The 25,785-nt window shown below is 39.7% G+C and overlaps 1 protein-coding gene across 3 annotated transcripts in view; it reads right to left on the minus strand.

The window, feature by feature from the left end:
- The window catches only part of KDM4C (lysine demethylase 4C), a 402,052-nt gene that overhangs the window by 25,679 nt on the left and 350,588 nt on the right, over positions 1 to 25,785 (minus strand). For all 3 annotated transcript variants that reach the window (XM_043891189.1, XM_043891188.1, XM_043891190.1), the window contains one exon: positions 22,704 to 22,874. In XM_043891189.1, the coding sequence (XP_043747124.1) occupies positions 22,704 to 22,874 (171 nt within the window). The remainder of the gene's footprint in view (positions 1 to 22,703; positions 22,875 to 25,785) is intronic.

Below are 25,785 nucleotides of genomic sequence, written 5' to 3' on the forward strand. Positions count from 1 at the left end.
ATAGAAATAAAACATGCTTATATGGAAAATATAAGAAGGGGATAAAGTTGAAAATCATAATCACCTATGATTACACTCTCCAGAGATAATCAGTAACATTTTGATGCATTTCCTTTGAGAATTTTTCCTTTGCATATTTATATTTTTGTATATAATTGGGATCATGCTGTATATACAATTTTTGAGCCTGATTTCTCCATTTATTACACAATGTCATTAAATAGCCTTTGAAAACATGATTTTTAATAGCACCATAAATAATTCATTTAACCTTAGCTGCATTAGTAAGTGTTCAATGTCCACATTAAAGCAACAGTGAGTTGTCACGCCTGCATCACCAGTTTGAGTTTCGGGCACTGTGTTCGTACACTCGAGACTAGAATTTTGAGTGGAACACTGCCCTAAAAAAATTTCACCCTGAAAGTGTCCTGAAGGAAGAACATTCTGAAAACGACTTTATATTCATTAAATCATTCATTCCTTCCCACAAAAAATATGTATTAAGTGACTAAGGCAGGAAGAGTGTTTTGTTTGAATTTGAGAAGACTCATGAGGAACCTGATAGCATATTAAAGTTGCCAGAAAGAGAGGATGAAGGGTATTCAGATTTGATCTAAAGGTTAAGAACTGACTGGATCTTGGGGGTGTTTCAGAGGCACCATTTAGACTCCACACAAAGAGGCTCATGCCTCCTAATAGTTACAGCAGCAAACTGGCAGTGAGTCCCTGCAGCTTGGAAGTATTCAGTACCAGACTTGAGAAGCACGGTACAGGGGTTAAGGTCATGCATACTTGCTGCAGGGCCTGGAGTCTGAGGGGGTCACCGAGCAGGGTTAGGTTTGTTTAGAGGCTACAGGGGGAGGGATTGCACACTTAGCCGTCAGCTTGTCTTACTTAGGCAGCAGTCCTGAATTCAGCCATGGTTACTCAGAACTTTTAGACAAGAGACCCGCTGTCTAAGATTTTCTCGTTGAACAGTCTGTCTAAGTCTCACTGGAAGTTACAGGCAGAGCTAGGATTATGGTTCCCAAATTTCTCAAGCTCTTGTCTAGTGCCCTTCCTCCTTCACCAAACTGCTGGGAACAGAGAATGCAAAAAACAGGAAGAAAAATCTGACGTAGATGAAAAATAATCTTTTCCCCTAATCTAATCCCAGTCACTCTCTGGCCACACTCCTAGAGCTCCTTATATAATAATATCAGCTTCCTCTATGGCCAAAATAAGGGAGCATCAACACCCCAAGGAGAGGACCCATCTATGCAGGACTGTCTCGATCTCTGGTGGACATACAGAAGGTCTGTTCTAACCTAACAACTAGGAAGCTCACAAGCAGGTGAAGCAAAAGCAGAGAAGTGATAAAAGAGGAGTGAGACTGCCTACTGCTGTGGAAAAGGCTTTGATGAAGCTTCGGAGGTTAAATGTACAACTGCAAAAAAACATTGTGGTGTATAAAAATATGTCAAGGATTGATTACTCTTGTGGTGTGGCCGAAGAAGATCTTGGCCTTTGCGTCTCCAAATGACACTACATTATACAAGTGGCATGCCGCGCTGTCACCTGGGGCCATGTGCCCAAACAAACAGCCTCGCCCAAGCTGGCCCAGCAAGGGCTTGTGCACGTGACCACATAGGTAGCTGTTCACTTTCAAAGGCTGGGCTTGGGAAAGGGGCGTGTGTGTGTGTGTGTAAAGGAGTGCACCGCTAGGCCGGGACACACTCTAATGCTCACAGAGATGATTATAATTGGCCCGACATGTTTTCTCCCATGCCAGAATCAGAAGACGACTATGAGATTTTCCAGGCCGATGTCTCATTTTAAAGAAATGGGTTGAATAATAAAATGACTTGCCTAGAGTCACAACTCACTGAGAGCTGACTATTATTTAGTTTAACCTTGCATTTCACAGCTCAGTTGTGCAAGATTTTGAGCAAATTAGTAACACCTGGGGAGGATTTTAAACAGAGGATTTAAAAGGATAACCAGGAAGGGGTGAAGACAAACTTAAGGATTTCTGAGCATATGATTTGTCAAAAAATGTCAGCCTGTATTATGTTAAATTCAGAACCAGAAGAATGCTCAAATGAATATATATACAAATGAAGTAATCCAGAATTTCCTCCAAGTTGCAAATATGCCTGAACATAGCAATAAAATATGAACAACTCATTCTATAAATGTTTCCCATGGAACCTACTGCTTCAATGTCTGTTAATTTAACATGTCCTTCTCAGATTTAATGCAAATGCGTAAACTTACACAATCATGTTCATAACAGACTGTCTTATGAAGAACAGGACGTGTGTAATTACTACCAGCCTATTTCCACAGAGGCCAGTCTGTCACAAATTGCAGACAGATAAATAAGATGGTTGAGGAGAGGATAATGAATCAATCGATCTACTCAACACTGTTACCCTTAAAGAGAAGTCAGAAATTTCAGAAATTCCCTAAATGATGCGTATGTTGTCAAAAGACTGTCAAATAAAAATAATCTCAATGTGAAATTAAGGAGAATTTTGCAGTTTGTAGGTTCCAGGAAAAAAATAAAAATGATACATAGATAACATGCTATTGTCAGATTCATCATAACCACAGCTTTTAATCCAAAGGCTTAAAAACACATTAGAGGAGGGCAGGGAATTTAGATTTTACTGATCACACTCAAGCCTGGAATGCCTGGTTCAGAATTACACTGAGGATTATGTTGTGCCCTTTTTCTGATAGTTAATGAACCTTTGAAGTAGGAACCTCTCTGCTCTTTTCATGCTGGATATTAATCTTTATTTGAAGCCTGATTTTTGCTAATATCTGACTTGCTTAATGAAAACTAAGCTGTCAGCCAATTAATATTTCAATTATGATATGGTCTTTTTTTCTCATCTCCCTCCAAAAAACAATGTTTTGTTAGCATCCTCAATTACTTTCCTTGAAACAGAAACCCACAGTTTTGAGTTGATGTAGACTGGCATGTACTGGCAACTGTGAACCAAAAACATGCCAAAAGGAGACTCCCAGGATACATGGGCATCTGTAAAAGCGGGTCAGTGGAGGTGATGCTGGAGCCAGAACAGCTGAACCTGGCTTTTATAGGTTAAACTAAGAAGGGAGAAAGAAGACCTCAGGGATGATACTATAGAAAAACAGAAATGAAGACAGAGGAAGATAAGGGGTAAAAGGAGATGGTTTTGCCAGCAACTGGTTTTAAATGTCCATCATAACTACCAATCAGCAGTAACTACCTAACAGGAAAGCTAGGATGCAATTCCTAGCTTTATCAAGTCAATATGATGCCAGATGCATTCAAATAAAGATCTACATGCTCATACACACACGTAAGGATTGTATATGCACCTTTAAAACCCTGAGAGGATACATAAGCAGCAGGAGGGACTGCACCCAGATGGACACTGCTACAGAGACTTGTACTGTTCATCTCATATCCACCTATACTTCTTGACGTTTAGCCAACCATGGGAATATATGGCAAAACACTGGGCACACGTGATGGTTAAATCTTTGCTGCTAATTCTTATTATTACTGCTAAGTACAACATTGTGTCTACCAAAGTAAGTCATTGATCCTTTCCCTTTAAGAATGGTATATAAATTTCAAAAGTGAGGATGCTCAGGATACAGAAGATCCACCTCCTTCAGAAAATGAGAACTCAGATTCCCAGAGGCCTCAGTGAAAGCACCCTGGGGAGGGAACATGGAAGAAGGGGGGAAGTAAAAGTCCCAGAGGGGAGCCTGCAGGCTATGTGTACAGAAATGGGGCTGGGGCTGTGGGCAGAGGGATGGGGAGTATGGGTCAAGTCATGGAAATGAGTGCTGAAGAGAACTTGGAGTAAGGAAAATTAGGATGAACTATAGAGTAAAGCCAACACTACAGATGGGCAATGATGCTCCATTTAAATATCTGTGTGTCAAGATGGAAGCCCATAAAAGGTGAATAGGACTCATCAATTTGCATGGCCATACTGTCACACAGAAGAATTATTTGGTCAAATACAATTTTATCAAATGGGTTAGAGTTAGCTAATAGTGTGTATGTTGTGATATGTCCACTTAAGAGATGAAAATGAAGTGAAAGTCTATGCCATTTCTGAAATATGTGGTATCTGTTTTACACTGAGTCTTTCACTCGGTGTCCCTTCAGCTCTGCGGGAGATGAAACAAAACAAAGCAATCCTATGCTTTGCAGCCCCAGGGCCCTGGGATGGCGGTAAATGCAAGTTGACTGCTCAAGGTGGGAAAAGTGGGGAAGAAGAGAGGAAACCTTAGCATAGCCAACGGTAGACTCATAATCTTCTTCCTGAAACTTGGGCTTCCTTCCACTCAGCTGAGCGAGCTGAATCCTGCAAGGCATGCTGACATCTTGACACCTCTTTCTTCCTCAGCCCCAGTATGGGTCTACCACTGACTCCTCTTGATTTCACCTCCTAAATGTATTTTAGATCCTTCTACTGCTCCCTAGTTCAAATCACATCACTTTTGCTCTAATCCGCTGCCATGCTCTCCAGACTGGTCTCCCAGCATACACTGTACTCTACTCCCCAATTCATCTTCTCCACCACAGCCAAACAAAATGCTTCATAACAAATTTTCTCCTGTTGACTTCTCCATGGGACCATCAGTGGCTTCCCCCTGCTCTTGGAATAAAGATCTAACCAAATAAGATGGTCTTCAAGGTGTAGCCTCATCTGCCCCTTTCTTTCTTCTCCAGACCTCCCATCTGCCTCCCCCAGCAGACTCATCCCGCCTTCTTTCAGCAACCCGAGCAGGTTGCACCTTCCTGCCAACAGCCTTTGCACATGCTTTTCTGGGACACCATCCTTTGCCACAGTAACGCATCCTGTAGATCTCAGCTCAGGTCACATGGATCACACCTCTATAGAAGGTTTTTGTTGTTACCTGTTCTTAGAGGATTACATTTCTATCACTCCAGGATTTATCTCAATTTGAAGTACATTTTTATTAGTGTGACAGTCATATGTTACTCTTTCCCACTAGATTATAAATTCTATGAGAGCAAAAACCATTTCAATTGTATTTCTCACGATCATATTTCCAGGGCCCAGCACAATGCCTGGCATGTAGCAGGGGCTCACGGGAAGCAATATTTTTAGTGCGACTCCACTTATTGAAGTGTAAGATATCCCTTGGCTGGAGAATCCATAAATCACCCATGCAGGGACCCAGATGTGGCTTATTAAAGTCCTGGCACTGCAGAGATTCCTTTTTCTACAAGAGGAAGGGCCTCCTGAGGAAGCATCAGCCTTCCACACTGATCTGAGATTCTCACTCTTGAAGAAGAAAGAGGATCTGTGCATCACACACACTGCTTCTCAGCCTCATTAGACTTCTCCTGCAGGGAACCCACTGCCTACTCTCAGATACCAGTTAGATGTTTGCCCTTCCAACTTCCTGCAAACAAAAACAAAAACACAAACACAAACAAAACCCTGTAGAAACATAACTTCTCATGACACAGGGCAGAGTTTTAACATAAATATAGGAAAGGTGTTTCACTAATATTGAAATACACTTTAAAACTGTAAATAAAATATTAAATTTCAGATCAGTTCTCTTATAGTCTCTATTTTAAAAGGGCTTCAGATATTGGCTGCCTAGAATGCAATGAGCACAGCCTGATGTGTTTTGAGCTAGTCACTACTTTTATGGTATAAATCAGATAAACCGCTTTAGAAGATTCACTGTTATCTGTTATTCCCTCAAGAAAGAGAATATCACATTTAATAGAATCATTCAGTCAGATTATTTTTAATGAAAGGCTAAAAATGGGAAATATAAGACTTGTTTTAAAAACAATAACATAAGTATAATCTTATACCTATACTACTGGAAATACGTGTAATTTTACTCTCATATTTTAACTGAGTTGTTAGCCATTAGTCTGCAAAAGATGTCTTTTTCAGGCACAGATCATAGCAGCATCAATTATGAAAATTTCCAAGTAGTGGAAAACCCTACTTGGATCTGAACAGCCATGTATAAAACATTATTCAACATATTGCACCACTATAACATTTAGAAAAAGTTAAAATATTCTTTATGTTTAATGGTATTGGATAAAATATCTAAGCATAAAAGACATGCAAACATAACATCTTCCATTTCATAGATGCTAAGAAATCAGATGGTGCAAGGCAGGTATCTGCAGAAACACATACAACCAACAAAGACTACAGCAGGTCACAGCTTCCAGGTTTTTTATTCACTTCTTAGCAGAGAACCTTTTCTGACTATGGGAAAGATTAGAAATAGAAGGAAAAATCACACTCACTCTATTCTCTCTCCACATTTCATCTTCTCCCTTTACGCACACAGCCTGACCTCAAAATATAATTCATTTAATGAAACAAAAGCAAGATTTATTACTGGTTCTCTCTCACCCATGAAAATCAGCTAACTGCTTTCAAACAAAGTATGAAAAGGAAATAATAAAATGAAGGCAGTGCTAGCCTATGAATAAATAGACAGTACTGACTTCTTCTGGATATACCTATCAGACAATAATCTAAGTTCACTCTGTGACCAAAATAATTTAAACCCTATGGTCAAATAGGAACATAAACCCTGTTGATTTACGAGCCCAATATCTTCTGGGATGTGTCACCAATTTATGTGTTATGTCCCAGTGTGTCCGCACCTGGGGTTGGATAGAGGTGAGAGAGAATGTAAAAAGGCTTGTAAACAGGCAGCTCCCCATTGACTACTTGTCTCAGGAAGCTCTGTGTTAGCTATATATTTCAGGAACTACATGAAGAACACTGTGCTTACAAATGTGCTACAGGAAGAGTCAGCTCTGGAAAATGTAAGGCACTTACGAAATATGCCTGATTATACCACACCCAGGGTTACAGTATCTAGGTTTGAGATCAAAATGAAGTGGGAGCAAAGATTTAAAAGTTTGGAACCATGCAATCAAGGCAGCTAGTGGGCCATTTTCATGAAGAGTCAACAATGAACACCGACATTCTGATGCTATGATGTGAACCCACAGTGACCACTGGCCATGTGTTTATTAAAAGGAATAAAGAATTCCCACTATGTTTATATTTTCAATTAAACAGAGGTTGATTCAGCTCTACCCTGAGATTTAAAAATGATGTCACTGATATTCACAGTCTGGAGGCAAGCATTCATGGTCGGAGCCTGCTCAGACCATTGCTGACTTTTCCCAGCAGTCCTGCTCTCAAGCACACACAGGTACCAGCAGCTGCGCCGATGCCATGGGTCCCTCAGCCCTCTCTTCGTGACAGATTCCTCACTCTGACGGCACTGTAACAGTACATAGCACTTCATCTGAACCAGTGGTTTCCAATTGTTTCAGGGCTAGAGACCTTCTTCTTTAAAGAAATCTTAGGTGGAAACCAAACACTGAAAGCTTGGGTTTTCCCAGGAACTAGTGCCAAAGCACAGCCCTGCTCTAAGGATAGAAGTTCTTTACCTGGAAAGGACATGAAACTTAACAGTATAAATTTGAACTTAAATTTTAAAACAATTCTTGATACTGACTGTGGATTTTAAAACAAGATACTAATTGCCTAAGGTATGACTTAAAATAACAAATTTCATACTTGAATATGTGATGCTTATTAATCTATCTACTCTTTAATTCAACAACTATTTATTAGCCACTTGCCATAAACCAGACTCTGTACTGAGAACTAGGTACACAACAGTAACTCAAACAGACATGGTCCTTGTTTTCAAGTTTAGAGTTTAATGGTAACATATATCAACGGAGATAAGCCTTATGACAAACAAGTTCAAGTTAAGATGGAAAATCTGGAGTTTAATTTCTTCTTTAAGTATGCACTTCTTCATTAATTTCCCTTTTATTACTAACAAAAAAAATTTCCTTCATTTTTCCCTTCCTTCTTTCTTTCTTTGGAAAAATAAAACATGTCCTGGTTTGAAGTATGATCTTGGACTAATCTAAAGCATGTCAAATATTTTCTTAGGTCTAAGCATATTAACCATATTTCCATTGTTTTTGCAGATGGAACCACTCTTTTATCTAGTTCTTTCTACTCTTCTTTTCCTACAGGTACAGAAATTATCTTGAAACTAAATTTTTGAAGGCTTATTCAATACATATTTCCAAAATACTCCTGACATTAAGTAGATAGATGTGTGAATGTGCCATCCATGTGGCTTTAGAAGTTAAGGACATTAAAAAAAAAAAACAAAAAACTAATTTTCTCTTCTATTGTGCAATTTTAAGAAAATTAAGTAAAAGAGAAAAACGATGCTTTTTTGAGCATCTACTACATGTCAGGTACTGCACTATGATGATTAGAAACATTCTCTCAATTAAACCTTACAACTAATTCATTAAGTGTCAGGAAGCATTTAACAGGAGGCTTCCTGTGTGCTGTTTCGGATCTGTCATGAATCCTCTATCCCTTATTAATTCCTGAATATTCAGGAATTAAGAGGAGTTGGCAAACCACTCCCAGGGCTGAGGAATCCATGAATTTCCTTCCTCAGTTTTTCCATATGGTGATATGTAACTATTTACAACCCTCTTCCTTTTTATGAACCATACGGTAAAAGTGATTGTCTACATCTCTCTCTCTTTGATATGGATCGCCTTATGTTTTGTAAGTCGGGAATTTTGATTTTTATCTTTGCTGAGAATAGCTACCTTGTAAGACAGGATATATACCCACACCATGTTGAATAAACACCTTTGCTCCATCAGATCTTGGGTCCCCGTGTCTTTCTTTCCTTCTCTCTCTCTCTGTTTTAGGCTAATTCCTTGGAGCACGGAGGCCCGCTGAGCTCACTTTCTTGCCCGGGCTTCTAAGACCCCCTTGAGAGGGCACCTGGTGCCTACATGCAGCAGTGCAAGCTCTGTGCCAGGAGCTTTACTGGTTCTCCGCGTAAACCAGGGAATATCAACCCCCTTCTCTCTTTTACTTTCTTATCGTTGACTCCGGACAACCAGGTTCCGGTCCATTACAGGACCTCAACAATTAAGTTAGGTTGTATGGTTTTCATTTTACAGAACTTGGACTCTGACCTCACACCACACACAAAAATTAACACAAAATGGATCATAGCTTTAAATATAAAACCTAAAACTATAAAACTTCCAAAAGAGAACATAAGAGAAAAATGTCTGTGGCCTTGAGTTCAGCAAAGACTTCTTAAAATATGACAACAAAAGCATGATCCATAAATAACAAATTGATACATGAAGCTTCATTAAAATTAAAACTTTTGTTCTTCAAACTATTAATAAAATGAGGACAAAATATAAACTCAAGAGAAAATATTTGTAAATCATATATCTGACAAAGAATTTATACACAGAATATTTTAAACACTTGACACACAATTTAAAAAATAAGTGAAATATCTGAATAGGTTTTTCAACAAAGGTGATGTATGATTAGCTAATAAGCACTTGAAAAGATGCTGAAAATCACTAGTCATCAATGAAATAAAAATTAAAATCACACTGAGATACTACCACACTCCCACAAGAATGGTTATTATCTAAAAGACTGACAATACAAAGTACCAATGCAAAATGGTACAGTCATCTTGGAAAACAGTTTGGTAGACTGGCTTTATAAAAAGTCAATCATATATTTACCATGTAACTCAGTAATCTCACTCCTAGATGTTTACCCCAGAGAAATAAAAACACATGTCTACACAAAGACTTGAAAGCAAAGGTTCATAGAAGCATTATTTGTAACAGCCCCAAACTAGATAATATAATCAACTGGATTTACGGCATCAACTGGCAAATGGCTAAACAAAGTGTTATAGTCATACCGTGGAATATTATTCAGACTGAGAGAAAAAAATGCTACATATCCAGGAAAGGATCTGCACCTAAAATTCACAAAGAACTTTTACAAGTCAGTAAACCAGCTTATCTCCCTTCCCCTGATGTGACTTCCTTCAGTCTCTGGTCCATCTTCAATTACTTCCATTTCTGAAACTTGCATTCAATAACCTTCACTGGTTAATTTTCTTATAATATCTTTCAGATCAGCTCCTAGTTAGGGTGAGAGGATATAAGGAGCATCAGTGATGAAAATATAACAAAAATGGGCTGGGATGGGGCGTGAATTCCCAAAGCTGAGGTGGCCTCACAACAAAACATGTCTCTTCATCAACTTGGTCTCTACCACTGTAATGACTTGAAAATCCAGGAGCTTCCCAAGAGGTAAAATTTTCATTACATGCAGATGACATAATACTAAATATAGAAAACCCTAGGGATTCCACACAAAAACTACTAGAACTGACAAACAAATTCATCAATGAAGCAGGATATAAGATCAACATATAGAAATCAGTTGCATTTCTTTACACTAACAATGAATATCAGAAAGAGAATGATTTTTAAAATCCCTTAAAAATCACCTCCAAAACAACTGAAATACTTAGGAATAAACCTGATCAAGGAGATGAAAGACAAATACTGAGACCTACAAAATATTAATAACAGAAAATGAAGATGATTCCAAACAATGAAAAGATATCCTATGCTCTTGGATTGGAAGAATTAATATTGTTTAAATGGTCATGCTACCCAAAGCAATGCAGAGTTCATGCAAGCCCTATCAAATTATCCATATTTTTTACTGAACTAGGAAAAAATGCTGACTTATAAGTTTAACTTCAGTTGCTCAGTTGTGTCCAACTCTTTGCGATCCCATGAACTGCAGCACGCCAGGCCTCCCTGTCCATCACCAACACCCGGAGTTTACCCAAACTCATGTCCATTGAGTCAGTGATGCCATCCAGCCATCTCATCCTCTGTTGTCCCCTTTTCCTCCTGCCTTCAATCTTTCCTAACATCAGGGTCTTTTCAAATGAGTCAGCTCTTCACATCAGGTGGTCAAAATATTGGAGTTTCAGTTTCAACATCAGTCCTTCCAATGAACACCCAAGACTTATCTCCTTCAGGATGGACTGGTTGGATCTCCTTGCAGTCCAAGGGACTCTCAAGAGTCTTCTCCAACACCACAGTTCAAAAGCATCAATTCTTCGGCCCTCAGCTTTCTTTATAGTCCAACTCTCACATCCATACATGACCACTGGAAAAACCATAGCCTTGACTAGATGGACCTTTGTTGACAAAGTAATGTCTCTGCTTTTTAATATGCTGTTTAGGTTGGTCATACCTTTCCTTCCAAGGAGTAAGCATCTTTTAATTTCATGGCTGCAATCACCATCTGCAGTGATTTTGGCACCCCAAAAAATAAAGTCAGCCACTGTTTCCACTGTTTCCCCATCTATTTGCCATGAAGTGATGGGACGAGATGCCATGATCTTAGTTTTCTGAATGTTAAGCTTTAAGCCAACTTTTTCACTCTCCTCTTTCACTTTCATCAAGAGGCTCTTTAGTTCCTCTTCACTTTCTGCCATAAGGGTGGTGTCATCTGCATATCTGAGGTTATTGATATTTCTCCTGGCAATCTTGATTCCAGCTTGTGCTTCATCCAGCCCAGCATTTCTCATGATGTACTCTGCATGTAAGTTAAATAAGCTGGGTGACAATATACAGCCTTGACGTATTCCTTTTCCTAATTGGAACCAGTCTGTTGTTCCATGTCCAGTTCTAACTGTTGCTTCCTGACCTGCATACAGGTTTCTCAAGAGGAAAGTCAGGTTGTCTGGTATTCCCATCTCTTTCAGAATTTTCCACAGTTTATTGTGATCCACACAGTCAAAGGCTTTGGCATAGTCAATAAAGCAAAAAATAGATGTTTTTCTGGAACTCTCTTGCTTTTTCGATGATACAGCGGATGTTAGCAATTTGATTTCTGGTTCCTCTGCCTTTTCTAAAACCAGCTTGAATATCTGGAAGTTCACGGTTCACGTATTGCTGAAGCCTGGCTTGGAGAATTTTGAACATTACTTTACTAGCGTGTGAGATGAGTGCAATTGTGCGGAACTTTGAGCATTCTTTGGCATTGCCTTTCTTGGAGATTGGAATGAAAACTGACCTTTTCCAGTCCTGTGGCCACTGCTGAGTTTTCCAAATTTGCTGTCATATTGAGTGCAGCACTTTCACAGCATCATCTTTTAGGATTTGAAATAGCTCAACTGGAATTCCATGACCTCCACTAGCTTTGTTCATAGTGATGCTTTCTAAGGCCCACTTGACTTTGCCTTCCAGGATGTCTGGCTGTAGGTGAGTGATCACAACATCATGATTATCTGGGTCATGAAGATCTTTTTTTGTATAGTTTTTCTGTGTATTCTTGCCACATCTTCTTAATATCTTCTGCTTCTGTTAGGTCCCTACCGTTTCTGTCCTTTATTGAGCCCATCTTTGCATGAAATGGTCCCTTGGTATCTCTAATTTTCTTGAAGAGATCTCTAGTCTTTCCCATTCTATTGTTTTCCTCTATTTCTTTGCATTGATCACTGAGGAAGGCTTTCTTATCTCTCTTTGCTATTCTTTGGAACTCTGCATTCAAATGGGTATATCTTTCCTTTTCTCCTTTGCTTTTCGCTTCTCTTCTTTTCATAGCTATTTGTAGGGCTCCTCAGACAGCCATTTTGCTTTTTTGCATTTCTTTTTCTTGGGGATGGTCTTGATCCCTGTCTCCTGTACAATGTTGCAAACCTCCGTCCATAGTTCTTCAGGCACTCTGTCTATAAGATCTAGTCCATTAAATCTATTTCTCACTTCCACTGTATAATCATCAGGGATTTGATTTAGGTCATACCTGAATGGTCTAGTGGTTTTCCCCACTTTCGTCAATTTAAGTTTGAATTTGGCAATAAGGAGTCTATGATCTGAGCCATAGTCAGCTCCCAGTCTTGTTTTTGCTGACTGTATAGAGCTTCTCCATCTTTGGCTCCAAAGAATATAATCAGTCTGATTTGGTGTTGACCATCTGGTGAGGTCCATGTGTAGAGTCTTCTCTTGTGTTGTTGGAAGACGGTGTTTGCTTTGACCAGTGTGTTCTCTTGGCAAAACTCTATTAGTCTTTGCCCTGCTTCATTGTGTATTCCAAGGCCAAATTTGCCTGTTACTCCATGTATTTCTTGACTTCCTACTTTTGCATTCCACCTATTATGAAAAGGACATCTTTTTTTGGGTGCTAGTTTTAAAAAGTCATATAGGTCTTCATAAAACCGTTCAACTTCAGCTTCTTCAGCATTACTGGTCAGGGCATAAACTTGGATTCCCATGATATTGAATGGTTTGCCTTAGAAATGAATGAGATCATACTGTCGTTTTTGAGATTGACTTATAGGGAAACATAAAAGACCTAGAATTGTCAAAGAAATCTTGAGGAAAAAGAAAGCAAGAGGCATAACCATCCCAACCTTCAGACACTACTACAAAGCTACAGTAATCAAAACAGTGGGGTAATGGCACATCAACAGACCTATGGATCAATGGAAAAGAACCGAGAGCCCAGAAATAAACCCAAACATCTACAATCAATTAATTTTTCACAAAGGAGGCAAGAATATACAATCAACAAAAGATAGTCTCTTTAGCAAGTGGTGTTGGGTAAGTTAGGGCTCTCCTGGTGCCTCAGTTGGTAAAGAACATGCCTGTCAATGCTGGAGATTCAAAAGATGCAGGTTTGACCCCTGGGTCAGGAATATCCCCTGGAGCAGGAAATGGCAACCCATTCCAGTATTCTTGACTGGAAAATTCCAGGGATAAAGGAGCCTGGTGGGCTACCGTCCATGGAGTCATAAGTTGAAGAGTCCCATGTCAATCAATGAAATGAGAACACACCTTCACATCATACACAAAAGTAAGCTCAAAATGGCTTAAAGACTTAAATATAAAAGAGACACCATAAAAATTCCAGAAGAGAACACAGGCAAAACATTCTCTGACATAAATCAAAGCAATGTTTTTTTAGGCCTGTCTCCCAAGGCAACAGAAATAAAAGCAAAAATAAACTAACAGGACACAATCAAACTTATTAGCTTTTGCACAACAAAAGAAACTATAATAAAAATGAAAAAACAACCTATGGACTGGGAGAAAATATCTGTAAATGATGTGACCAACAAGGCTTAATATCCAAACTATACAAACAGCTTATACAATTTAATATCAAAAAAACAAACAACTCCATCAAAAAATGTGCATAAGATCTGAATAGATATTTCTCCAAAGACAACATCAAGTGGCTAATAGGCACATGAAAAGGTGCTCATCTTCACTAATAAGTAGAGAAATGCAAATCTAAACTATAACAAGGTATCACTTCACAGCAGTTAGAATGGCCATCATTTAAAAATCTACAAAAAACAAATGTTGGAGAGAATATAGAAAAAAGGGAACCCTCCTATGCTGTTGGTGGGAGTGTAAATCTGTGAAATCACTATGGAAAACAGTATGGAAATTCCTCTAAAAACTGGAAAAACAAAACTATAATTCAAAAAGATGCATGGACCCCTATATTCATAGCAGCACTATTAACAATAGTCAAGGCATGGGAATAATCTAAATGTCCATTAACAGATGAATGGAAAAGAAGATGTAATATACATATAATTCAACACTACTCAGCCATAAAAAAGATATCACTTGTATGTGGAATCTAAAATATGACACAAATTAACTTATTTATACAATAGAAATGGACTCGAGGAAATAGAGAATAGACTTATGGTTGCTAAGAGGGAAGCAAGTGTGGAACAGATGGATTGGAAGTTAGGGATTAGGAGACAAAAACTATTATATATAGAATAGATAAACAACAAGGTCCTATTGTATATCACAGGGAACTGTATTCAGTATCCTGTGATAAACCACAATAGAAAAAATACAGAAAAGAATGTATATCTATGTGTCTATATATCTATCTATATATTGAATCACTTTGCTATACAGCAGAAATTAACACCACATTGTAAGTCACCTATACTTCAATACAATTTTTAAAAAACTTGAAAAATCCATGAGCTTCCCAGAATCCCATGGTATAGAATGTTTCTGATAACAATTTTTTTTAGTGTCTCAAACCCACTTGGGTACTTTATTTTGCCTCCAAGATACCCAGGATCACTTCTACACCTATGCTTATACATCCTGAATCCCGTATGGTAGCTAAAATAGCACTGAATATATAGGTCAAAAAGAATGATATGATTGGATAGTCCCAAACACGGATAGGTTTGGATCATGCCACCCTTGGGATTAAACCCTGAATCGAGATGTGACGTGCTAAGTTGCTTCAGTTGTGTCCGACTCTTTGTAACCCTATGGACTATAGCCAGCCAGGCTCCTCTGTCCATGGGATTCTCCAGGCAAGAATACTGGAGTGGGTTGCCATTTCCTTCTTCAGGGGATTTTCCCAACACAGGGATTGAAACTGTGTCTCTCATGTCTCCTGCAGTGGCAGGAGGGTTCTTTACCACTAGCACCACCTGGGAAGCCCATTGAGAAGAGATGATAAAGTCCTGGAAATGAATAACACTGCCCTCAAGTTCAAGGTAGTTATTGTGATTTTGTTAGAGTGAAGATGAGATGTTATATACCTTTAGGTTCCCTTAAGACAAGGATGGGAAAGAAACACCAAAAATTGTCTCCTGGGAAAAGTTCCTCAAACCAATCACCTTGAGATATTGCCAAAATGAAATACCACCAAGTGAAGGAGGTATGTATTTGAAGAAAAACATAATTAACTAGTTGCCCTGAAGACACATTGTTAATCTCTTGAGTGGAGTATCAGGGCAATGGCATGCTTTTCTTCAGAGGTTCACCAATGCTAAATGGACACTGTCAATAGATGGCTACAGAATCAAGGGTAGAGATGCATACAATTTATAAAAGACAAAGGGAGTCCAGCACAAATAAAGACTTCAACGTTTCATTAGTATGCCCTGGTTTTAAGGCAAAAAGCCACCCAAGAATTACACAAGAGAGTAAAATTCTAGGGATTGGTTAAGTACCCACCTCCACCAACTTGAGACAGTTCGTGCAACTTATGAAACTAATCAGAGTCTCAATGAAGACCACACAATTTAGAGCTGAAGAATCAGATGAAAGCTGACCTTACTTAGAAGCCCCAGCCCAGCAACTGCAGGTTTAGTCTTCAAAAATACAACCAGACTCTATGCCTCTGAATGGCCTTGAGGTTCTTTAGTTTCTCTTAGTCTCAACTCCTAGCCAATATACTAATATTATTCCCTCTTGGTGGGTAGAGAATTCTATTTACTTATGTATCAATTAAAATGTATTTAAATATATATTATATTTAATAGATTACCCAATGTAAATTGTATTTATATAAAGGCACAGTAAAATGTTTTGTAAATATTGTACTGCTGTATGTGTTGTTTGCTTTTTGAAATAGAATTTGAACTACTAAATTAATGTTAGATTTATCAGCATTATGGGCATTGAGTGATTTAAAAAAATTATAACATTTGTGAGAACTTTATATATTAAATCTATAAACACAGTCAAGATGTACAAGGAAATTTGATTACTATTGGTGAGAATTTGATCAGTTCATTTATACATTATAAAATATTAATCAAGGAGCAAATGATTTTGTTCTAAATGTTTATGTAAAAAAATCATTATATGCATAAATAAGAAAATTTGTTAGCTGAATTTGAAGGCTTAAAAAAACTAAGTTTTAAACTGAATGTTGATTAAAATCAAGGTAATAACAGATTTGTTTTTATATGTATAAAAGGCAAGGATGTAAAAATCAATAGGAACTTGGCAGACTCTCAACTCTACAGCCAAGAAAGAGAAGCAAGGGTGTCCCTCTCCAGCAGTTAAATGCCCCATGGGCCACACCTATAGAATCCTAAACCAATAAAAGTCCCTGGAGCTTTTTCTGGCAAATTTCCATTCATTCTAGAAAAACCAGGACTGGTGGGTGACAATTGGTCTGGAGCATACATAACACAGATGGTCTGGGGTGGGGTATGCCTTTCACATAACTTAAAAATCTATGTGCCAACAGGAATTAAAAACCACTTCCCAGGACCTTATAGCACAGAGTTTTCAGGAAAACCTTTTTCTTAGCTTATCACTCCCCAACCCTAACATACTCCTTTGCCTCCTGAGCGTCCAGAGGTACCCCTACACCTACACTTGCCAAGTGGGAACTTGTGGGGGTGCTGAACCCTGAGCAGTTAGGTACAGGGTCTTCTACGACAGCAATGCTAAGTCACAGAGAGCATGCAGGCAACAAACAGTGGAATGCAAGGGACCAGCCTGCATTCTGGACTCTTGTCATCCCGAGCTTGGGGAGTTCACACAAATCAAAAGGGTTTTGTAACCTGGCAAGTGTCACACCTATAAACTGAGCACAAACTTACCCTAGAACAAGGTTTGTCATGAAAAGTCAATAAATATTAACAGCACTTTAAACATGCTGAAAAATACATGCATAAATGCAAAGAATTAGGTTTTTTATTATAAAGTCTAAAGACACCAGGACTGCTTTACAAGTGGAAAAAATAAGCTGAGCTCTCACCTGTACAGACACTCATTTAACCTAATAAGTTGGAACAAAGTTCTAAGTACACATCTTCTAACCAAATTTCATCAAGGCCAGAAAAGGGCAGCATAAACTAGACGGGGGAGGAAAAAGACATTTAGCTCAGTTAGTCCTTTCAATACTCTTAGACAGTATAAATTATTCCCTTTTTAGTGGGGAAACAAAAAAACTGAGGCTTGAAAGTTTGAGCAACTTGTCTATAACTGAGAAAAAAATTAGCTTTAAGAATTTTGGTTTCCAGTGTACAGCCCACAGAAACTAAAGGCCATGACAATCCATCCCTCGTATCTTGAAGAGTATAGTTCTCGTGCTTTTTTTACATTTCAACGGATGCTGAAAAATGTAGCAAGCCCTCATGGAAATTTCAGTGATGGACTCTTGCTGTCAAATTTCTAAATGGTCCTGTTTCTCTTCTCAAGCCCAGTGGTGAATGTTAAGTGCTGGTCCTAAAACCATCCAGATCACACTGCACCATTCTCCTCCCCTGAAATGAGTTCCAAGTGCAGACGAAAGGAAGCAGCCATCATTTTAGTGTCATCATGGGCATGCCAGGGGATCCCAAGTTTTAGCAAAGGTGAACAGGGGGCCCTGGAATCGCCTTGCTCATTGAATTCTCTTCAGTGGGCAACTTTTGTTCCCATCAAAATAGTAGGAGACCAAAAAAATTCATCAGGAAGTGTGTTGCAATTTCATAGACTGACAGATGGAAGCATGTAGCAATACATCTTTTATTACTTCCCCTGACAGCTACAGATTGCATGCTGAGTTTAACGGGACTGATACACACATTCTGAAGGTGTACTGTTGAGAGAAAATATTTGGGACATTTTTCTGGCTATCACAGAAATAAAGCACCTAGGTCTGGAAAGAAATTTTCAGGTAGTCCAAAGAATGTTTCTCCCTACAGTTTTAAACACTCCCTCTAGTCACATACCCTAACAAAGGTATTTTAATGCACAGTAAATTTATTTTCAAACATGAATAGACCAGCCTGCATTAAATGTTTCTCTTCTGGAGGGATGATAAAGTAATTCAAAAAATAAGGGAATGTATTTCTTTACTAAAGCATCAGGCTTCATAAAGGACTATATTTACGTTGTATGTAAATAAACACTTTGGGATAATTAAACGTGATGTTCTAGATTTTATTTTTATAGTTAAGAAACAAATTGTGTTGTACCTTTATGGCAGTTCTAGCTGGCAAGTACCCACAGCTTAGAGTCTAGTTCTTCACTAGCCAGTCACACTGACATTGAGTTGCATCTGATGAAAGGGCCTTCCCAGTGGCACTCACACTCGATAAGCACATTGGGCAGATTAGAGAGCTTTCAGACAAACAGAAGAAAAAATCATTTTCTACCCCCCGTTTCAGGCGGCACAGGTATATCATCTAACAAAAACAAGGTTTCTCTGAGGAATATGGACTATGTTTCCACCCAAAGAACTACTCTGCCATATCTGCAAGATGCTGAAAAAGAAATAAAGCTGGTCACATTTTCCTTATCTCCTGATTATCTCCACATTAGGGTACAAGCGGGGTTCCCACCTCCCAGAAGACAGCTCTGATGTCGATGGGTAGCAAAAGTGGAAGTGGGATGATCATAAGAATTAATCCACATGGGCTAAAAAATGGTGATATAAATGTATTTACATAATATCATATACTTCATTATACACATATGTTTTGAAATATAACATCAAACTCCCCATACCAAACTGAAGTCTAGTTGACATATTACGAGGGCATTTAATCAGGCAGCTTACATTAATGTAAGTGGGAAACACAGACCCCAAACAATCCCTGGAAATCCTTTAAATTTAAAAAGCTTGCTTCAGAAAATCCATGACATTGTCTTTTGGGAACCTGGATGATGACCAGGACAGAGCACATAGCTAGTGGAGTTGATCTGCAGAGTGCTGCAAACCAGCCAAACAGTGTGGCTGCCTCACAGAAAGGGAAGTTACATTCTGCCTCCGAATCAGAGCTTCTGGCAACACAAGGTGAGCAGTCTCCTGAAACACCCCAGGTCAACGTATTTGTGATGTTCAATTTTATGCATCAACTTGGCAGGGCCATGGGTGCCCACATGTTTGGTATTTGGTCAAACATTATTCTAGGTGAGTCTCTGAGGATGTTATTGGATGACTTTAGTGTTTGCATTGACAGACAAAGCAGACAATCCTTCCTAGGACCCATTCAGTGAGAGAACAAAAAGGCTGACCCTTTTCCAAGTAAGGGGGAATTCCTCCTGCCTGACTGGCTCTGAGCTGGGACTCAGCTTTTTCCTGACTTTGGACTTGATGCTTTTCCTGGGTCTTGAGCCTCTCCTGTCTCCAGTCTGCTGACTACAGATCCTGGGACTTCTTGGTTTCCATAATCAAATGAGCCAAAACCCTTATAAGAAATCATATATATTACATATACTTACTTGTAATATATTAAACACACAAATATATTAAAATATATTTAATCAAATAAATAAGAAGCCTCTTATTTAAGGGCCTATTTCTCCAGAGAACCCTAGTACCATATTATAAGGAAAAATAAAACCTTCCCTATGGAGCAACCAAATAAAGACATCTGGGGATGTCTCTTTGAGCACTAAGAGGACAAAGCCGAAGAGGCCACAGCAGCCAACCAGCAGTGACGTTATGAGAAAGTGTGTATCACTTGAAAATACAGCATCACTAAAATGTTCCTACTTGGTTGGCCTAAGAGGCCTGGAACAGGTAACCAAAAGTGTACCAGATGGGAAAGGGTGGTGGGGAGTTATCGAGGGAGGAAAGGCTGGATCAAAGAGAGAAGACCTGCTCAAAGATGAGTTGCTTTTTCCCTGAAAAAATTATCATTCATGCAAATTCATACAGCAGCCCCTGTTCCAATCTACGCTAACTCATACCACTGTGAGCACTGCCACTCCCTCCAAGGCTAGAGCTGGGCACACACACACACACACACACACACCAACTGCTAAACCTCAAGCCCTTATCATGTATGCTAAGTAATAGCTAATCAAATTGTAAAGAATTTCTGCTTTTTTATTCATGTTGATTTAAATGCCAAGGTGTTTCTGAACTACCTCACAAATTTTTGTTCTTACAACACCCACAAATACTTCAAACCAAACTTGATTAGGTTCACAGAGAGTAGAGTTAAAGGTATCAAAGGAAAGACTTGTGGATTCAGAAAACTCCCAGGATCACAGCCACTCTTTTCCAGTGCACAAGCTGAAGACTTTCCAAGAAAGCTTACGACTGACTGGGTGTGTGGAGGATCGTGATGTGAAAGGAAATTTAGGATTCACTACATACTATCATGGATAAAGACCTCACTATATGCTCAGGTTTGGGGGTGAGTGCTCACAACTCTTGTGTTCTATCCCCTGCAGGCTCCCCAGCAAAGTCTTCCGTCTTTGGCCAGCTCCATATCGTCAGCCTGCACAAAAGGAGGCAGATTCCTAGATAAGCATGTAACCGGGCAGGTCTGACAAGCGCCGAGCTGAGTTGCCTGTGTGTTTCAGCACCTCTCTTGCCCTCTCTCTCTCACTTTGAAAGTTCTTTTTCTTTCCGGGGTTAAGAACAGAGGTCCTGGAGCCCAACTCCGGGACTGAACACTCTTTCTGACACTTACTAGCTGCCTATCACTGTGAGAAAGTTATTTACTGCTTTGTGACTCAGTTTTTTCAGCAGCCAAATGTGGAAAACAGTAGTAACTAGCACACAGGGCTGAGGATGAAATGATTCCCGTATGACAAGCTCCTGAAACAGACCTAACACGTGATGCATCTCCATCAGTGCCAGCCCTACTGACCCTGTGGGGTCTCGGACTCAGTCTCCTGATCCCCGCAGGTGGGAAGTTGCTTTGGGCTTGTCTATCGCATTTATCGTGCTGTCTAGAAAGCACCCATTTACCAGCCCACATCCCTCCAGACTGAAAAGGAATCACACCTTCATTTTCATCTTTGCCAGCACCCAGTGCAATGCTTAGTACACAGCAGATACCGTTTCTGGGGACTGCATGCTTGAAGGGAGGGCCTAGGCCAGCAAGGCAAGCACGTGACCTAGCGGCTGCTGCTTATGAAGAGCAACGTCAGTGCAGCAAAGCTCCAGGGAGAATTCTGCAGGAAAAAACTCACAATTCACCCTTAGGGTGTAGGATCAAGTCCTGGGATTTTTAATTTCTTTAAATTCATTTGCTTTGAAATCTTTCAAATAAGGTAACTTTAGTTTCTATACTTGTCCCTTTTAAAGGCATAGAGAAGTAAGCTTAACAAAGAGCTGACTGAATCAATGTTTCTTCTGCCCCAGGGGACCAAAATTCTGGAAATGTTTATGAGCAATCTCAAAAGGTTACATTTAATTATCAGTTATGCAAAATACATACTTATTACTCTTAAAGAGTAACATCTTTCCAAATACAAACAAGGGCAAAGGATCACAGACTGAGGACAAGGCCTACATTATTGAGGCCTGGCTCCTCAAATGGATACTTGCCGTAGATAAACAAGGGATGACAAGATGGCTGGAAGACTAACCCTGATCTCAGTTAACTGATTTGATCTGTTTCAAAAAACCTTCTGCTGAAAGTGCTTTTCTTATGAAACATCTGCTCAAAAGCAAGTCCCTGAGACATATTCGGAATTCCTCTGAACAAGACCCAAGGTGTTCACTGAGGGGACAGAGGAAGAAGACAGACAGACAGGCACTCGTGGGTCCCCTTTCAGACCACAGTTAAGAAACTCAGTGAAAGAGCCTTTTGCTTGTGTGATTTTTGTTATTCCTTATGAAACATACACAGATGTTTCTGTCAGATTACAGATGTCACTGTCAGGTCAGATTAATAAAAGCCATATTCTCCAGCCAAGCATAAAGAAAACAAGTAATAAAGGAATTCAAATATACAAACTCCATAATAGATAAGAACAGGTAAAGTCACATTTTGTTTCTGGCCACATACGCTTCTCATTCAGTTAAAAGAATCTGGGAAGAGTCTAAATTCACCTACTATTTAGAATAATGATGGTTAAGGAACCTCCTAGAAAACAACACTTCTAAGGATTGTGGTGGGGAAAGAGAACACCTGAATTGAATATTAAATGAAATGAGCTATACCAAGAACCAAGATGAAGATTCCTGAGAGGTTCAGCTAGTTTAGTTACGCAAAAGACAAGCTGGGGAGCAGGCACCCAGAGCCTTACTTACCACAATATCCTCAGGGAAGGTGTCCCTGCTGAAAGAGCCATCATCAAACACAACCTCATAAAAGGTCTGCGCCGTCACGGCGATAACCCTGCAGCTGTAGTACCGGGTGTTCCGATGCTTCGTGATGACCGTCTGCCCCACAGAGATGCCCTTCTCACCAGCCTTGGATTTCTAAGGATGGAGCAGAGAAAGAGGAGAGAGGACAGAAAATAGAAGAAATATTTATTTAGAAGATAATCATTAGTATGATCATGATATATACTTTTAATTTTTAGACCTTTTATTGGGGGATAATTTCAAACTTAAAAGTTGTAAGAATATGAAAACAAAAACATAAACATACTCTTTGTATGTGTGTATGCATTTATGCCCAAACCATATATCATGGGCTTTTATACCTAAATACATCAGTGTGTATTTTATACAGGGATTTTCCTTTACATAACCACAGCACAGTTACTAACTTTAATAAATTTAACATTGAAGCCACCCTTTAATTGATGACGCATATTCCAATTTTGTCAACTGAGCGAATAGTGATCTTTATGTGCCCCCATTGTTTATGTACAGGATCCAGTCTCAAGTCAGGATCCAGTCTCAAGTCAGGTACTGCATTTAGCTGCCAAGTCCTTTTGACCCCCTGTAACCTGGAACATTTCCACAGCCTTTCTTTGTCTTTTATGATCATGATACTTTTGAAGGATCCAGCTCTCCCTGCCCCTGTTTTTTCAACGGAGCATCTGGCTGATGTTTCCTCATGATTAGAGTTTGGTATACATTCCTGGCCAGAATACCACACAGACAACGCTGTCATCATCTCAAGAAACCACATCTGGAGGTGCATGTTTATCTGCCTTTCAATGGTGATATTAACTTTGATCCTGGTCAAAGAGCAGCCCAATTTTTCCCCTTTATAATCACTACTTTTCCCTTCTAGCTAATAAGCAATCTGTGGGAGAGCCTTTAACAGCACACAAATATCCTGCTCCTCCACACTTCTGCTTAGACTTAGCATCCACTGATGAATCTTGCTTGATCCAGTTTTACTGTGATGGGGATGATACGCCGACTTTTCCTGCTCCAGGACTCCCCCCACAGTTACTGGTTGGCACCTGGCAGTTATTAAGCAAAAAACTCCTATTTTCCCCACATCCACCCATCCATCCGTCATCAGTATGGGATTTCTAACTCCTCCTTCACAACTGTTTATAGTTCATACTATAATCAATTATTTTGGTGCTCAGATTATCCCAGATTTGGCCAGCAGAAGCCTCTTCAATCTGTTTCCTATGTCCCTTAAGACGTCCTTTTATTTTTTAGCAGTTCCTTCCTTTCTGGCCTCATAAGAATCTCAAGATCATCTTGCCTCAGCCCTGGAATTAGCATTTCCCTGAGGAATGTGGTTCATTTTTGTGGGCAGTGACATTAGAGGATAAGATGCAGGTGCTTAGGTGTGCTTGTTACTACAAAGGCATCTTTGCTTCTTGACCCTTTCAGAAGTCAGAGCAAAGAAATGTGTGGATGTGTATAAATATATATACTTACATGTACACACATGCATACACACACACACACACTTTCATACATACAGGTATACATGTACATACATATAACCAAGGAAAACCAGGGACTAGGTCTCAGAGTATATGCCATGCTATGAAGTAGAAGACTTCAGGATAAATGCTTTGGGAAGATGCTTGGCAGAATGCTAGGCTCATGGCAAGTACTCCAGACATTTTAGCTTGCTGTATTTGGGGCTTTCTATTTGTTTGCAATTTATTTTTCAGAATAATGCTGTTGCTCCCCTGTTAGAAACTCACACAAACCTCATTCCTGCCAGGTACAGAGGGGAGTCACCATCTTACAAGAAGGTCTGCTCAGTCCCTTTTACTCCCTGTCTCCAGGTCTCATTCATCAGCCTGACTCTTGAAGCCACAAGCTCTGACTCCCTACGGGGCTCCTGAATGAAGCACTTGGGAAGGTCCAGCACCATTGCTAAATGGGCCCTAGAAGGCACAGTCTCATAACCCCCAAGATACCAACATTAGTCTGACATGTCATTCTAACCTACAGAAAGCCAGGATTCATTAACCCAGTGTCTTCTGGCAGGGGTGTTTATAACATCACTGGGAAATAAAGTGTCAATTCAGAATCTCGGTTTAATTAGAGGCTTTACTTCTTTTTTCCTTTTATTTAAAAAAAGGCTAAAACACCTGTAGGAAACAGATAAAGTGCTATGCTTAAACTTTTCCTTCTGGAAACCAAAGAAGAAATGCCCAGAGAGTCACTGACTCACTGGTTCCTTCAACAGTCATGTGCTGCTATTCAGGGGACACCAAGCACCTCCCCGGGTGCTCTGGACTCCAGCGAAAACCACCAAGACTTGACTCCCATTCCCCGTGAGACCCACACAGGCAGGTGCTGAGAAGTCATCTTACCGGTGGCATGACTCAAGACTGATGACATTCTAGCATGTCTCCATACTCACAGGCAGAATTAGGGAACCAGTAAGGGCATTAGCAAAAGCCTAGAAGCAGGAAACCGCCCACTCTGTTCTGGGAACTGCAAGAGATCCCGCCTTGTATGGGAGGGGAAGCAGGAGAAAGAAGAGTTTAGAAATGGCCTGGGGCCGAGAGGTCAGGCTATGGGGGAGAGGAGGAAGTAGGGTAGCTCTCACACCATTCTAAGGAGTTAGACATTACCCTGTGGGCCTAAGGGAGCCACTGAGAGGTTTAAGTACAGAAGAAAAATGATCCAGGTCCGTATGACTCCAAGGGGAGAAGGGGCATCTCCAGGTGGGAGATGAGGGCCTGGAGTACAGAACCACAAAGATGCTCATGGTTTGGACCGAAGGCTAACTCTCCTAGATGTGCTCCTAAAGGTCCCCTCTTTGCAGAGTGAGCTCTGCCATCTAGTTTCTCACATGCCTAACCAAATAAAAGGATATTTTTCTTCCTTGAAATCATTCCCTACTGATTGCTAGGCTGGCTGGAAAATTCTTCTCTGACTTTAGGTATAGTTAGGTGTGTAAACGTTTTGCCAAAGCACAAGAGGAAGGAGCCTGTAGTGATTTAAACACACT

The sequence above is a fragment of the Cervus elaphus genome, chromosome 29 (assembly GCF_910594005.1).
Source record: "Cervus elaphus chromosome 29, mCerEla1.1, whole genome shotgun sequence".
In the NCBI taxonomy this organism is placed as follows: domain Eukaryota; kingdom Metazoa; phylum Chordata; class Mammalia; order Artiodactyla; family Cervidae; genus Cervus; species Cervus elaphus.